The sequence below is a fragment of the Mytilus galloprovincialis genome, chromosome 9 (genome assembly GCF_965363235.1).
Source record: "Mytilus galloprovincialis chromosome 9, xbMytGall1.hap1.1, whole genome shotgun sequence".
In the NCBI taxonomy this organism is placed as follows: Eukaryota; Metazoa; Mollusca; class Bivalvia; order Mytilida; family Mytilidae; genus Mytilus; species Mytilus galloprovincialis.
This window is the reverse complement of record NC_134846.1, coordinates 71,698,182-71,715,480: the sequence shown is the minus strand read 5'-3', so window position 1 is coordinate 71,715,480 and position 17,299 is coordinate 71,698,182. Positions and strand designations below refer to the sequence as shown.

General features: G+C 31.7%; 1 protein-coding gene across 2 annotated transcripts in view; it reads left to right on the top strand.

Annotated features, from left to right (window-relative positions):
- The window catches only part of LOC143045841 (transducin beta-like protein 3), a 46,584-nt gene that overhangs the window by 10,027 nt on the left and 19,258 nt on the right, over nt 1-17,299 (top strand). For both annotated transcript variants that reach the window (XM_076218639.1, XM_076218638.1), the window contains exons 2-15: nt 634-685; nt 5,490-5,585; nt 6,511-6,558; nt 7,239-7,316; nt 7,981-8,129; nt 9,441-9,611; nt 10,226-10,301; nt 10,525-10,621; nt 11,309-11,511; nt 12,447-12,647; nt 13,761-13,867; nt 14,441-14,627; nt 15,044-15,133; nt 16,021-16,089. In XM_076218639.1, the coding sequence (XP_076074754.1) occupies nt 634-685; nt 5,490-5,585; nt 6,511-6,558; nt 7,239-7,316; nt 7,981-8,129; nt 9,441-9,611; nt 10,226-10,301; nt 10,525-10,621; nt 11,309-11,511; nt 12,447-12,647; nt 13,761-13,867; nt 14,441-14,627; nt 15,044-15,133; nt 16,021-16,089 (1,624 nt within the window). The remainder of the gene's footprint in view (nt 1-633; nt 686-5,489; nt 5,586-6,510; nt 6,559-7,238; nt 7,317-7,980; nt 8,130-9,440; nt 9,612-10,225; nt 10,302-10,524; nt 10,622-11,308; nt 11,512-12,446; nt 12,648-13,760; nt 13,868-14,440; nt 14,628-15,043; nt 15,134-16,020; nt 16,090-17,299) is intronic.

The following is a 17,299-nucleotide window of genomic DNA, read 5'->3' as shown; positions in this document are numbered from 1 at the left end:
ATTCGTGGTTTGTATATACTATATTAATTTGCATGTAGTAATTCGTGGTTTGTATATACTATATTAATTTGCATGTAGTAATTCGTGGTTTGTATATACTATATTAATTTGCATGTAGTAATTTACAAACACTCACTACATGTATCCAGAAATTTAAAATTAGCTTTAATTTGTCATGTCTATTTCTGAAGGCAAAGTTGAAGGCATTAGCACAAGCTGTATAACTCCTAATGCATGCAGTCCAAAAAGTTTCAAAGTTTAACTACAACAATTTTTTTTTTAAATACTGGAAACCTGTCAAAACTCTCAGACTTCAGGATTCATTCCATCCAAACCAAATCAATGTATAGACATTGATTGATGAAAGAATCAATTTATCAAAGGTTTTTAAAAATATTTATTTTTTATTGATATAATCTAGAAAAATCTAGAATTTTCTCCAGATGTGGTAATTCATGCATGCTTAAAAGAAGTTATGAAATACCCAATGTTATGACAACTTTTCACTTATTTTTTGTCAATTTTATTATACTTTTAACAATTTAGTCAGCCAACGAAGTTTATATTTAGCAACTATGTATATGTACTATTTGAAAGTTGACTCTCTCTTATAAATATCTTTTTCTGTTTTAGTTTTGCAGTGAGTCAGAAGCATGAAGCTTTTTATACGGGTGGAAAAATACAGGTAAGACTTTGCTCTTGAAATTTAATCAATGTTTAAGTAATATCAGCTAGTTATTAATATTATGATTTTACAGATATAAATAGTTATAAAAGTTGTTTTAAAAAGAAATTGCAAAATGAAGAACCAGTAAAACCTCCCCATATTTGTTTTTAGCTCACCTTGCCCGAAGGGCCAAGTGAGCTTTTCCCATCACTTTGCGTCCGGCGTCGTCCGTCGTCGTTAACTTTTACAAAAATCTTCTTCTCTGAAACTACTGGGCCAAATTGAACCAAACTTGGCCACAATCATCATTTGGGTATCTAGTTTAAAAAATGTGTGGCGTGACCCGGTCAACCAACCAAGATGGCCGCCACGGCTAAAAATAGAACATAGGGGTAAAATGCAGTTTTTGGCTTATAACTCAAAAACTAAAGCATTTAGAGGAAATCTGACATGGGTAAATATGTTTATCAGGTCAAGATCTATCTGCCCTGAAATTTTCAGATGAATCAGTCAACCCGTTGTTGGGTTGCTGCCCCTGAATTGGTCATTTTGAGGAAATTTTGCTGTTTTTATACGACCGCAAAATTTGAAAAATTTTTCGTCGTATATTGCTATCACGTTGGCGTCGGCGTCGTCGTCGTCGTCGTCCGGCGTCCGAATACTTTTAGTTTTCGCACTCTAACTTTAGTAAAAGTGAATGGAAATCTATGAAATTTTAACACAAGGTTTATGACCACAAAAGGAAGGTTGGTATTGATTTTGGGAGTTTTGGTCCCAACATTTTAGGAATTAGGGGCCAAAAAGGGCCCAAATAAGCATTTTCTTGGTTTTCGCACTATAACTTTAGTTTAAGTTAATAGAAATCTATGAAATTTTGACACAAGGTTTATGACCACAAAAGAACGGTTGGGATTGATTTTGGGAGTTTAGGTTTCAACAGTTTAGGAATTAGGGGCCAAAAAAGGGCCCAAATAAGCATTATTCTTGGTTTTCGCACAATAACTTTAGTTTAAGTAAATAGAAATCAATGAAATTTAAACACAATGTTAATGACTACAAAAGGAAGGTTGGTATTGATTTTGGGAGTTTAGGTCCCAACAGTTTAGGAATTAGGGGCCAAAAAGGGACCCAAATAAGCATTTTTCTTGGTTTTCGCACCATAACGTTAGTATAAGTAAATAGAAATCTATGAAATTTAAACACAAGGTTTATGACCATAAAAGGAAGGTTGGTATTGATTTTGGGAGTTTTGGTCCCAACAGAATAAGGGGCCCAAAGGGTCCAAAATTAAACTTTGTTTGATTTCATCAAAATTGAATAATTGGGGTTCTTTGATATGCCGAATCTAACTGTCATGACTGTGTATGTAGATTCTTAACTCTTGGTCCCGTTTTCAAATTGGTCTACATTAAGGTCCAAAGGGTCCAAAATTAAACTTAGTTTGATTTTGACAAAAAATGAATCAGTTAGGTTCTTTGATATGCTGAATCTAAAAATGTACTTAGATTCTTGATTATTGGCCCAGTTTTCAAGTTGGTCCAAATCAGGGTCCAAAATTAAACTTTGTTTGATTTCATCAAAAATTGAATAAATGGGGTTCTTTGATATACCAAATCTAACTGTGTATGTAGATTCTTCATTTTTGGTCCTGTTTTCAAATTGGTCTACACTAAAGTCCAAAGGGTCCAAAATTAAACTTAGTCTGATTTCAACAAAAATTGAAATCTTGGGGTTCTTTGATATGCTGAATCCAAAAATGTACTTAGATTTTTTATTATGGGCCCAGTTTTCAAGTTGGTCCAAATCAGGATCTAAAATTATTATATTAAGTATTGTGCAATAGCAAGTCTTTTCAATTGCACAGTATTGCGCAATGGCAAGAAATATCTAATTGCACAATATTGTGAAATAGCAAATTTTTTTTTAATTAGAGTTATCTTTCTTTGTCCAGAATAGTAAGCAAGAAATATCTAATTGCAAAATATTGTGCAATAGCAAGATTTTTTTTTAATTGGAGTTATCTTTCTTTGTCCAGAATCAACTTAAATCTTTGTTATATACAATATACAATGTATATTCACTTTTTACTACCAACTGATAAATTATAATAAATAACATTCAGTGATAAGCAGTTTTTTTTACATCTTAATATTTTATGATGTATTTAAATGAGTAGTTATTGTTGCAAACTCCATTAGAAATTTTAATTGAGATTAGTTTTGGAATAAGGGAAAGGGGGATGTGATTAAAAAAATTGGGTTCAATTTTTCTCATTTGAAATTTCATAAATAAAAAAGAAAATTTCTTCAAACATTTTTATGCCCCACCTACGATAGTAGAGGGGCATTATGTTTTCTGGTCTGTCCGTCCGTCTGTCCGTTTGTTCGTCCGTCCGTTCGTCCGTCCGTCTGTCCCGCTTCAGGTTAAAGTTTTTGGTCAAGGTAGTTTTTGATGAAGTTTAAGTCCAATCGACTTCAAACTTAGTACACATGTCCCCTATGATATGATCTTTCTAATTTTAATGCCAAATTAGAGTTTTTACCCCAATTTCACGGTCCACTGAACATGGAAAATGATAGTGCGAGTGGGGCATTCGTGTACTGAGGACACATTCTTGTTTTGAGAGGATTAATATTCAACAGCATAGTGAATTGCTCTAAGAGAAAACAAAAATTTTAAGTTCATTAGAACACATTCATTCTGTGTCAGAAACCTATGCTGTGTCAACTATTTAATCACAATCCAAATTTAGAGCTGAATCCAGCTTGAATGTTGTGTCCATACTTGCCCCAACCGTTCAGGGTTCAACCTCTGCGGTCGTATAAAGCTACGCCCTGCGGAGCATCTGGTTGGTTATTATCTTGAATATTATTATAGATAGAGATAAACTGTAAACAGCAATAATGTTCGGCAAAGTTAGATTTACAAATAAGTCAACATGACCGAAATGGTCAGTTGACCCCTTTAGGAGTTATTGGCCTTTATAGTCAATTTTTAACCATTTTTCATAAATCTAAGTAATCTTTTACAAAAATCTTCTCCTCTGAAACTACTGGGCCAAATTAATCCAAACTTGGCCACAATCATTTTTGGGGTATCTAGTTTAAAAAATGTGTGGCGTGACCCGGTCAACCAACCAAGATGGCCGCCACGGCTAAAAATAGAACATAGGGGGTAAAATGCAGTTTTTGGCTTATAACTCAAAAACCAAAGCATTTAGAGGAAATCTGACATGGGTTAATATGTTTATCAGGTCAAGATCTATCTGCCCTGAAATTTTCAGATGAATCGGTCAACCCGTTGTTGGGTTGCTGCCCCTGAATTGGTCATTTTGAGGAAATTTTGCTGTTTTTGGTTATTATCTTGAATATTATTATAGATAGAGATAAACTGTAAACAGCAATAATGTTCATCAAAGTAAGATTTACAAATAAGTCAACATGACCGAAATGGTCAGTTGACCCCTTTAGGAGTTATTGCCCTTTATAGTCAATTTTTAACCATTTTTCGTAAATCTTAGTTATCTTTTACAAAAATCTTCTCCTCTGAAACTACTGGGCCAAATTAATTGAAACTTAATCACAATCATCTTTGAGGTACCTTGTTGGAAAAATGTGTCCGATGACCTGGCCATCCAACCAAGATGGCCACCACGGCTAAAAATAGAACAGGGGTAAAATGTAGTTTTTTGCTTATAACTCTGAAACCAAATCATTTAGAGGAAATCTGACAAGGAGTTAAATTGTTAATCAAGTCAATATATATCTGCCCTGTAATATTCAAATGAATTGGACAACCGGTTGTTGGGTTGCTGCCCTCCAATTGGTAATTTTTAAAGAAATTTTGCTGTTTTTGGTTATTATCTTGAATACTATTATAGATAGCGATAAACTGTAAACAGCGATAATGTTCATCAAAGTAAGATCTACAAATAAGTCCACATGACCTAAATGGTCAATTGACCCCTTAAGGAGTTATTGCCCTTTATAGTCAATTTTTAACAATTTTCATTAATTTGGTAAATTTATGTAAATTTTTACCAAATATTTTTCTCTGTTACTAATGGGCAAAGTTCATTATAGATATAATTGTAAGAAGCAAGAATGTTCAGTAAAGTAAGAACTTCAAACACATCACCATCACCAAAATACAATTTTGTCATGAATCCATTTGTGTCCTTTGTTTAATATGCACATAGACCAAGGTGAGCGACACAGGCTCTTTAGAGCCTCTAGTTTTTCTTAATTTAGCATTGAGCATGCCTATTTAATGCTATGAAATCATTTCAAATATGTCAGTCCTCCCAGGAAATACCATTGAGTTGTGCAAAATCAGTAAAAATCAGTAAGAATCTCTGCAGCCTGGCAGTGTGTTGTAAAATTTAAAGTAATCTTTTTGTAATTGCACACTTCCCATTATTTCCAGCTGTGGAGTTGATTTCATAGAAAAATTTACGACTATGATTGGTCTTTTAAAAGTCATGAACAAATTAGTATACTTTAACGATCAATCTTAGTCGTAATTTTTTTTGTGAAATCGACTCCAGGTATCTACCAACTTCTCACCACTGTAATCAGTAACATCTGTACAGGATGGCTCATCCAGATTGTCTAAAAGTCAAAAGTATCTTATGGATTCTTCACCTATGTCTTCTTCGAAAATAAATGAATAATCTTGAAAAATCCTTGAATATTTTTATGTAACTAGAATAGTGGGAACCATATATACCTGTAAAATCATATAGAAATGCTTGATATGATAGAATTGAGAATGGTAATAGAATGAATATGTTAGTAATGGATAATATTTTTTTCTTCTTCAGAGAAGTAAAAATGGAGAACTTTTATTTTGTGGGTGTGGCAATAAAGTGAATGTCCTTGATATAACAACTGGGAAAGTAACAGAAACATTAGAGCAGGTTGGTATAATATATAGTTCTTGGATGCTACAACAGGAGAGATCTCGGTCATAATCAAAAATACCAACACAAATATTATAGAATGAAATTCAAAACAGTGTGGCTGTGGCCATTGATTGACACATTAAATTCATCCATTGACTTGGACAATTTAGGTGAACGTTTGTATGTAACGACCACTGCTTACTATGTACTTTTTAAAGACACTTAAACTATGGGGTCACCAAAGGTTCTCAACACCTTGATAAAGTAATTCGAAAAATTAATCAGAAATAACACGATGTTTTGATTTATATCAATTATATAAATCAAAACATAAAGGTTATTCCTGATTAATTTTTTCGAATTATTTTATAATTAAAGGCGTTAAGAAACCTTTGGTGACCCCACAGTTTAAATGTCTATCGTAGGTACGTCGTGAACAGTGGTCGTTACAGACAAACGTTCACGTAAATTGTCCCAGTCAATGGATGAATTTAATGTGTCAATCAATGGCCACAGCCACACTGTTTTGAATTTCATTCTAAATGTAACAAAAGGAAAAATCACAGACAAGTCACAAAAAGTTGGTTCAAAATTATCCTTGATAAAACAGGAATTGGAATTAAAGGAAAGTTATTTTATTTCCTGAGAAAAATGGAATGGTAATGAATAAATTCACAAAATAAGCATACAATGACACAGTTTTTCAAAATTAGATACCTTTATTGAAGTATAATTTGCATTAATAACTGGTCTTTCAATGTCTGGTAAAATGTAAAGATTTTATAAGAAAATTGGTCAAATTCCTGCATGAAACTTAAAAGAATAAGTAACAAAAGTAACCCACTGACCAGGTATGAAGTAACATACATTTGTGTTGCTCTTTCTTAACAGTCATACATGTATACATAGTACATGTAATAAGAAAAACTATATGTTTTAGGAGGAAGATGAAGAAATCACCTGTTATTGTATCACACCTGATGACAAGGTAAATATTTTTCAAATAAGATTCACTGGGAAATGTTTACAGAACATTAGCCAGAATGTATTTTCTTTTTTAAGTTGCTTAAATATTTGTAAAACGCGAATACTTCAACATTTATTTCCATATGATTTGAATGTGACAGTAAAGTGATTATTAGCCTTCAAATATCTTTATCCAGCAAACTGGAAATACAACAATCAATGACAAAGTATTTTTTGATTCTTAGAATTTAAAATTTAAGTAGTGATTGTATCTACATTAAATATGCATATACTGTGGATTCATTTATTTTCATGTGTATCAATTTTCATGGATATTTGGTTTCGTGGTTTGCCAACCACTGCATTCAAAGCCTATTTTAAATTTGTTATTTGTTGAACATTCAATTTGTGGTTCGCCTATACCCACAAAACCCTCAAAAATTGGTATCCAACTAATAATAATTAATCCTCAGTAGATGAAAATTGAATTGTAGTTTAGTACCTTAAGCAAAGTGTTTGTTATTTTAGCTTATCAATTTATTCAGTGTTTTGGAGTGAAGTTTTTGCATTTCTTGGATAAATTGAACTATAAATTTTGAACAGTGGTGCACAGAACACTCAACAGAATTAAGTTATATTTTTGTGAAGTTAAACTTAGATTCATATGATCAGAGCTAAAAATTGTATGTGTCTTTTTTTCAGTATCTGATTGTTGCTACAAGACATTTAGTTCTTAGACAATGGTTATGGAAGGAGAAATCTATAACAAGAACATGGAAAGTAAGATATATAAGTTCATTAGTTTGTCAGAATCCTTGTTTGTGCAAACAAAAATCTCCTTGTTTTTATAGAAATCAGAAAAACTGTGCTTCTTACAAAGTAAGAAAACACTGTTTAATTAAATAAAACACATTTAGTTATATATATATATTTGATTTCCTGCTCAAATTATTTTTAGCTTTATTATTACCAATTACTATCATTACTATGAAGTTAGGAAAGCATTTTAATGGATTTTTTTTTTTTTTTTTTTGACAAAGTACAATGAAATTTCAAAGATATCTGTTGGCATTGCTCCAAGATTGCTCTAAAAAATGGCTTACCAGTAATGTATTCCAGTAATATCATGGTATATTTGCAAAGCATTCATATTGATATGAGATGTTTGTTTTAAGATGATCAATCTTTGCTAAGAATTGAGAGATGTAGGGTGTTTAGGAATGAACATGTTACACAAAATGTACTATAAAAGGAAACCCAGCTGGTTCAACAAGTTGTTGTTTTAAAGCCTTTCTCATTGTGATTTAAAAAAATAAATAATAATTCTAGAATACTGCAGGTCTCTCAGGCTTATGATTGGACCTAAATTACAAATACTTTTTTTTTTAAAAGAATCCAAGAGGTTATAGTTTTTAACTTTTATATGAAACATGCTTATTTGTAGGCAATACATAACTCTGCAGTGACAGCAATGACTTTTGATAAGACGTCTACATTATTAGCCACTGGAAGTTCTGATTCATCAATTAAATTATGGGATATAGAAAGACAATACTGTACACATAATCTTAGAGGTCACCAAGGGGTTGTCAGGTATTTATAGATAGAATATTTTGCATGTAATATTTCATTCATACATTGTAATCTACAATGATACATATCTATATATATCTATAATACTAAAATTACGAGGTCCAATTTATCAGCCGGCATCAGGTAAAAACGACATATCAAAGAATTCAACTTTATATATAGCTAATATAGGACCATTGTGTAGATTAAAAATTACACCACTCCAGACCCTTTTGTTTTCCACATAATTAATATTGCCAATAATTAACAAGTTCCGGGTCGAATCCGGTACCGATACCAAAAGTATATTCACCTGTTACCCATTACCTTATCTGTACGTTCCGCATCTAACAGGCGCACCACCAAATGGTGTATTTGATTTTACTATATACACGGGTCATAATCACAAAGTCGACACAACTAAATTCAATCATTGTCAAAATGTTCCCTATTGTAGTTTTTTAATTAGTAAAACTTTCTAAGATAACAATACGAATACTAAAAATTTGGACTAAGGCGTATAGGTACAGTTTTCAATTTGTTAGCGGGCATGACGAAAAACAGCGAATCAAAGATTTGAACTTTATTGGACAATGCTGTTGATTAAAAAATACTCAATTCCAGGACCTGAATATTACCAATAATTGAAAAGTTCGAGGTCGACGGGTTCAAACAGAAAGATTTGAAAGCAGAGAAAACTGTGTATCTTATAATCGGCACGACTTTATCAGATGACAATACCAATACTAAAATAAGGCTTACGCATAGTTATATACTTTAATTCAGTCACGGACCCGCGATATCACGGGTGTGTTCTAGTATACTTTAGAATTATCTGTAATCCTTCCATATGTTACTTATTGTTCTAGGGAAAGCAAGATATCACCTGCTTTAAAAACACTACTTAAATACAGCTTAGATGAAGAAAAGAGAATGGAATTGATAGACTGAAGATTTTTTTTTCTATAAACTAGTTATTCATGAGTTAAAGTGAGCAAATACAGAAAGATTCATAGGCGGAATCCAAAGGGGGGGGGGGCAGGGGTCCAGGCCCCTCCCCTTTTGTGGGAAATTTTGTTGTTGTTATATAGGGAATCACTGAGCATGACGGGAGGGGGCCCCAACTTATGAAAAGTTTTGGATCTGCTACTGCGACTGACTTTTAAAAGTCTATATATTATTTCGTAGTGAGCAACTCCCACATATAAATTCATTTTGATCTCTAGTATGTTCAAACTACAAATGACAATTGCAAATTTAATTGTGACATAAATCAAGTGGAAAAGCTATGTTTATTAACAACAACAGGTAAATCTTAAATTATGTTTACAGCGTTGTAGAATTCCATCCAATTCAAGAGAAGCTCCAGTTATTTTCTTCAGCCAATGATAACAAAGTAAGGGTCTGGGATCTAGTGAAAAGTACCTGTATAGCTGAAATAGAGGCTCATTTCAGTGTTGTTACCTCCCTTTGTTTCTCTATTGATGGGAAGACATTATACAGGTATGTACAACACTGTTGTCTTATTAGAAAATTTTAATTCTATATGTTTGAATATAAGTAGGTCATTTGTAGGGGGAAAAAAACAGCATTTTCATAAAAAGCACAAAAGAAATATGTTGAAAGGTGATGACTTTCAAATACTAGAAGGAAAAATCTTTATAATTTTTATGCCCCACCTACGGTAGTAGGGGGCCATTATGTTTTCTGGTCTGTGCGTCCGTTCGTCCGTCCGTCTGTCCCGCTTCAGGTTAAAGTTTTTGGACAAGGTAGTTTTTGATGAAGTTGAAGTCCAATTGACTTCAAATTTGGTACACATGTTCCCTATGATATGATCTTTCTAATTTTAATGCCAAATTAGAGTTTTTACCCCAATGTCACGGTCCACTGAACATGGGAAATGATAGTGCAAGTGGGGCATTCGTGTACTGGGAACACATTCTTGTTAGTTTATGATGTTACTTTAGATCCTTGAAGGTCTTTCTTAATCCTGATATTCATACTTTAAAATCTAAGAAATAACCCAAAACTAGAACATCATAAAAGTATTATGATAACACCTATTTATTGAACTAATATTATTGAGAATTTCTAACACATGTTTAATATATTTTCAGTGGTGGAAGAGACAATATACTGGCTGTATGGGATGTAGAAAAATTACAAGTTATCAAAACTATTCCTATTTTAGAGGTAATTTTTACTTTCATGCTAATGGTAGAAATTCATTTATTTTATGTGTTTTGTGATAAAAATATCTTTCAGGCATTATTTAGATATTAATACACATAAATTCGATCAATTTTCAACAGAAAAATTCATACACATATCATGCTTATTTTTTAAGATCTTGTATTTGAAAGCGCTTTTAGATACAGCTGAATTAATATGGAGACTATACTTAACTATTTTATAGAATGTAGAATCAGTGGTACTACTGCCAGAGAATTCAGAATACCCAAATTTAAATGTAACAGAAGATGGAAATCATGTTATTACTTTTGGAAGTAAAGGTAAGATAGTAAACTGAGGCGGGGTCGGAGGGGTCCTGATCCTGAAATCCCGGCTTAAAAACATGAAATCCTGAGGTCCCAAATTTAAAGAAATTTAAATCTCAGCATCCCAAAACTCGAAAAAAGAATTCTCGGATTCTCGAAAAGATCAATCCCAAAATCCCAAGCTTAAAAACACCTGATCCCAGAGTCCCTATAAAGGTCTGACCCCCTCTAAACTGCTTACAATATTGTCTAATGTGAGATTTGGATTTATTTCTGCTCAGGGATAACTACTGGCATGATTTCTTATTCTAAATTTAAAAATAATCAGATTTTTCAGAAACTTCCATTATCAATAGATGACTGCTGATTGTTTGAGCTAGTTTATAGTTTCTTTTTGTTTTATGGCTTTCAATAAATTTATACATCTTACTTACTAATTAAAAATCCTAAACAAACCATCAAATGAAATACTTTATTGTAACACCCCCCTCATCTTTTCTGAAATTGCTGTAAAGTGCAGTGACAAGGTAGTCCATCTGATTTTTGTCCAACTACCTGTCGGTCTGTATTTCATATTTGGACATCAAATAGCATTTTGACCGATAGTAGTGATTTACTGTATTTGACTGTAACTGGTCACTTTAACATGCTGATTTGTTCTTAATTTTTCTCTAATTAATTTCAATTAATAATTTTTTTCAGGATCTATGAAAATATGGAATGTTAAAAAATCAAAATGTGTATTTTCCAAATTTATGGGACTTGGATTAAAGTCTGAGACAGAAACTGGTAGCCAAACTATAACACAAGCATGGTTTACTGAATCAGAACAAAACTTGACAGTCGTTGTGGCTGACCATACTATATCAATGTATAATATAGAAAATATTGAAATACAAAAACAGGTAAATGCATTTTATAATAAACACATTAAACCATGTATATAGGAATTGGGAATATCAAATTACAAATATCAGTAGGAATATTACTAGGAATTTTAAATATTTATAATTGTGGACAAAAGTTGTTTGATAATAACCCATATCTTCATTTAATTTCCCATTTTCCATAAATACAAGAAAGAAATACAGAATTTCCCGTTATTATATAACGATGTAACAGACCTTTTATGCAAAGGAATAAATTATATCAGTTATTCATTCTGACAGAAAAAAAGAAAACTATCATATAGTCAATTGGATTAGTGAACATTCTTCATCTACTCTGCAGAGCATTCAATAAAAATATTTACAGAACGGTTCTTGAATACCATACACTTATATTGTAGTTCAGCACAATCAATATTATATTTTCTCACAAATGATTATTTGTTATGTTGTTTGAAGTCCATGTCTTATGAACAAACTACGCTTTTGTTATTTACATGAAAAAATGGTACTGAAGGCTCAGATTTTCCCAATGCTGATATAATAAAATAAAATAACAGAACAAGATCTTTAATCAGTTTTGCTCTAAGTATTTATAAATCTTGTTTAAAAAAATGGTTGGTTTGTATTGACAAATATCTTCCTCTATTCATAATAAAAAATACCATTACTTTTATTATGTTTATGTATCCAATAACAGATTCAAACAATGTTACAAACAGAATTTGAATTTAATCATGGCATCGACAGTTTATTTTTGTATAATTGTATCAATAAACCAATTTTTGGAGATGTTTCGGCCATTGGTCTTCTTCAGTTCTTTATTTTAAGTTTATTTTGGACTATGGAGTTTGAATGTACCGCTGGTATCATTTGCCTTTCTAGCTCTAAACTGTTCTGAGTCTAGACAATTTGTGGATGAACTTAACACAAATATCCCATTTTTCTTTCAGTTTTGTGGCTATACAGATGAGATATTAGATTTGCAGTTTATTGGTAAAGATGACTCTCACCTAGTTGTTTGCACAAATTCAGAAAATTTGAAAGTTTACAATGTGAAAACTTGGAGTTGCCAAATATTACATGGTCATACAGATATTGTACTGAGTATAGCTGTCCACAAAGATACAAATATGATAGCTACTGCATCTAAGGTAAGTACTTAATTAGCTCACCTTTAATCGTTAGTGTTAATGTTAAAAAAAGAGGACAAGTATGTTTTATCTTCAGGTAATCAAGAGATCTTTATAGAATTAATTAGATTTATCATATACTTAGCATTGATATGATATCTTTTGCATATGTGTAATGAGCGGAAGTACACAAGCCATAATTTCCCACCCGGTCTGATAACCCATATCAGGGGCGTCTCGTGCAAAAACCCATATCAGTGCTTTTCATGCAAGTTACTTCCGGTGTTTCTGGTATCAATTGTTGACTTTTCCATTGTGACGTCAGATATTTTTTATAGCGATGTCAAAATTTATGGGAACTTTTGTCCCCAGTTTAGTACTTGCTAACAAATGCCCTTGACAATTTGAATCATTTTATAGTACAACAAACATGGAGTAATAATGATCATAAAACTCTTCCAAATTTTCAATGTTTCAAAATGGCTCTATAGGAAATGTTACCATACATAGATGTAGTGATGCTGTTGTTGGACAATTATAGTATATTTGATTCATAATTTAACTTCTTTATAAAGTTTTTGACTGTTTTAGTTATTGCATTTGTTTATTTGCCTTATTTAGTCCTGGTATCTATGATGAGTTTATTTACATAAAACTATTGTCGGAAGTATATGATAAAGCGATTAATACATGGCCTTTTCCATATCAGCCTGGGTATCATTCCTTGACCCATATCAGCACCTTGACTCCGTCTCAGGCTGATATGGGGGTCTCGAGATGATACCCAGGCTGATATGGAAAAGGCCATGTATTAATCTCTATATAATCATTGTTCTTATGTTAAATAATAAGGTGTTATGGTTTATAAGATATATTGTTGTAACTGAATGCTTTCATCTGAATAAATATTTTATTGGCAGATATAAGCAGTTTTCATAGAAAACACATCTGTAAATATTTTGTCTTTTAGTAATCCTGTTCCATTGTAAAATTATTGTTTCCCCTTTAAATGTACATTAAACAGAAATATTGTCATTAAAAAAGAAACTTTCTAAATATGGTCTAAGTTAAGAAGACATTTCAATATTATAAGTTTCCAGTTTCACATTTTTAAATTAAATTATATCATTCCAGGATAACAGCATAAGGATGTGGAACCTTGACCCCGAAACAGGGATGGTTCACTGTTGTGGTGAAGGTCAAGGTCACACAAGTTCTGTAGGGTCTATAATCTTCTCTAGGTGAGTTTAAAAGATGAGTAAGACTGTTACATACATTAGAGAAGGAGAAATTATTTCTTGGCAAAAAAAAAAGAAGTCAAAATGATAAACAGACAGGGGAAAAATTCCACCTAGAAATTGATTACCACAAACCCTACAGAAAACCCAGGGTGAAATCCAGTTCACCGGAAGAGTAAGCCTTTTATGCTCCACTATTGACTCCTGTCATGTTGCTTAGGTATACAGGAAAACTCCTAGTAATTCATAGTATTTGGTATTGTAAGGAAAGAACAAGAAAGGAGAACAGGACTGGCTAGGACAAATCAAACACACCAATGATAAGCAGTGTTTCATATTTTGTCTAACAGTCAACCAAAAAATGATTGCATTGATGAAACTTTTTGAGAGCGGACTACAAGCTTACCATTTTTGAAAATTTGTAAATTTATCAAATTTTTTTCAAAACTTCACAAATTTTCTGGTACAAATTACACAATGGCAAGAATAACTGTGTTGAAAATAAATCTCTGACTTTTATGTATGCATTTTTGATAATAGAATTGTGCCAAGAAGATCTGTTTGAACTTGTTTTAGTTTAAGTGGAAAGTTTGTTGTAAGTGGTGGAGAAGACTGTACAATTAAAATGTGGGATGTCGGTGATGCTAAATATAACCTACACTGTCGAGCTACAGAACGGGCACATGACAAAGATATAAATAGCATTGCAGTATCACCTAATGATAAATATATAGTCACTGCTTCTCAGGATAAAACTGCCAAGGTATTTTACATTTCAAAACATGGGACTTCACTGCATAGTTATGTTGCATCATAAAACATAGAAATTACCAAATTGATTATCACAAGACTGCAATTAGCAGCAGTATTCACTTTACCCCCTGCAACATTTAAGTTCATGTTGTTGTAACCTTGTCTGTTCATCAACTAACTAGCAGGGTATTTAATGTCCTTACTCCTCTTTTATATTTCAAGCTGGAAGCTTTTTTAATTTTTAGAATATTTATAAATACTTAAGATACATGCATTTTATCAGGATTTAATTTCTTTACTAAATAATTATTGATGAAGTTTTACATTTAAAGCCAATCTTTTTTTCAGCTTAATATATTTTACAGTTTAATAGCCAGAACTGATCAGTCAACCGTAATGGAAGCTTCATTTAATTGTTTATTTCAGTTATGGGTCAGTAAAGATTTATCCATGATTGGAGTATTACGAGGCCACCGGAAGGGAATTTGGTGTGTCCAGTTTTCACCTGTTGATCAGGTAAAAGAATTTATTTCATAATGATTTGTAAGATATTTGAAAATTCAAATAGTGAAATTTCTTTGTGTTCATAGACACATTTTTTTTATTTATAAATATCATGTTTTCCTCTAATCATTTGAGTATTTTAAGATAAAAAAAATTATGCTGTTGTAGAAAAAATGAAAATTTGAAAACAGTACATGTTTTCAATCACAGATTTTATTTTTTTACTTTAACATCAGTTAAATTAAATACTTAAAGTCATATGAAAAGAGTGGCTGGTGAAAAATAATGTTTATCCAATTCTTGAACTAATAAACGTAAATATCATAAACTTAGTCTTCTGAGCACAATTTTATTTTTCTCTGTCTGTTATGATTAAACAAATATGGAAGTTCATTAATTGCCGTGTTTTGAAGCAGAAGAAGATTGTCACCTTATAGTAAACAATCAACAAAAAGCATGGATATTGAGCATGTGTTTAACATATACAATCAGATAATTGTTTATTTTATTGACAGATTCACGAATGCGTATTGCAATCACCGGATTTTTACAAGACGGGTCACGCTAAGGTCACTTGCATATACGAAAAATATGTCGGCGAATTGCTTCCTGGAAGCAAGCAATTAAAATAAAGTAAACTTTTTCTGAATGTGAACAAATTAAAAAGTATATGCACTTTTATAAGTTTTATAATGAAAACTATCCATTTAAGTAAAAAAAATCATCAAGCATAATTTTTTCAATTTTAGGTTTCATATGACTTTAAATCTTTTGTAATATAAAGACAATAATGTCGTAGAATTAACTAAAATATTCAGGTCAAATATGCATAGTGCAAAGGTGATCTATGGAAGGAATTTGAATTATTTATTTCTGTAAAATTCCATTATATGTTTCAGTGTGCTGTTACCTCATCAGCAGATGGTACCATCAAGATTTGGTCATTATCTGACTTTACCTGTGTCAAGGTAAGATATTCAGGGTTATTAATTACTGTGTATCATTATTAATCATAGAATACCAATTATTGTGGTTTTTGTGGCTACAGGTACAAATTTTCTATAGGCTTGTATGCAGACATTTTTAAAACCATTAAAATTAAATATCCGCAAAAATACATTTTTTACTTTATCCACAAAAAAATAAGTGCACCTACAGTTTCTGACTAAACTTGTATCTGGGTGAGAACTTTTAAATCATTAAGAAATTACCAAATTAAAGTGTGTTATCACAAGACTGCAATTAGCGGCAGTATTCACTTCACCCCCTGCAACAGCAAGTTCAAACCATGAAATTGAACATCTGCAAAAAATAATTTTTTTTTTCATCCACAAAGAATAAGTGAATCTACAGTTTCTGACTAAATTTGTATCTGGGTGAGAACTTTTAAGATGGCAGGTACTTAAATTATCTGACTATACCTATGTCAAGATAGAACAAATGATGGATGGACTCATTTCACAAAAAATCATATGGTGACTTGAGTAACACCGGTATCACTCAGATTACAATTCTACCTTGACAGCTGGTAAGTTTGTATTTAGCCTATAAAATACTTATTTAGCCTTGAGAATTGAAAGGTCAGTTTATCCCATTCATACAATAGAAGTTTACCTATAAGGGTTAGAATGGGGTTTACAGAATAGAGAACACATGTAATAGCAACAAAAAATAGAGAATAGAGAAAATGAACAACAAAATAAGGAATAGAGAATAATTTAATGCGGTGCAAAAATATAAAGAATAACTGTGCAAAATAAAAAGGTAACTTAGGTAACTGTAATGCAATGCTGATTAAATAATGATCAATGTACAGAATTGATAAATAATCTTGTAACAGAAAGACTAAATAGTAAAATCATTTAATGAGAATTTTACAGAATGAGAGTTATTTTTAAGGCTATTAAAAGAAAAATGCCTTAAAAATTTAAAGAATACAGATTTAAAAAAAACCCATGCAGGTCCTCATGTCATTTACATTGTCGAAATATAGGACACATCTAGTCAAACTGGTTTTAAACTAGACATCTAGTCAAACTGGTTTGGTATACCTGACTGTTTCTTGTCCTAGATGTCTATTTCACAGTGACCTTATGTGTTTGTGCTAAGAGTACATTGTACTGTCATATTTATTGATTTTCTGTTGGGACATGTCCTACATTGTTAACATGCAAAACA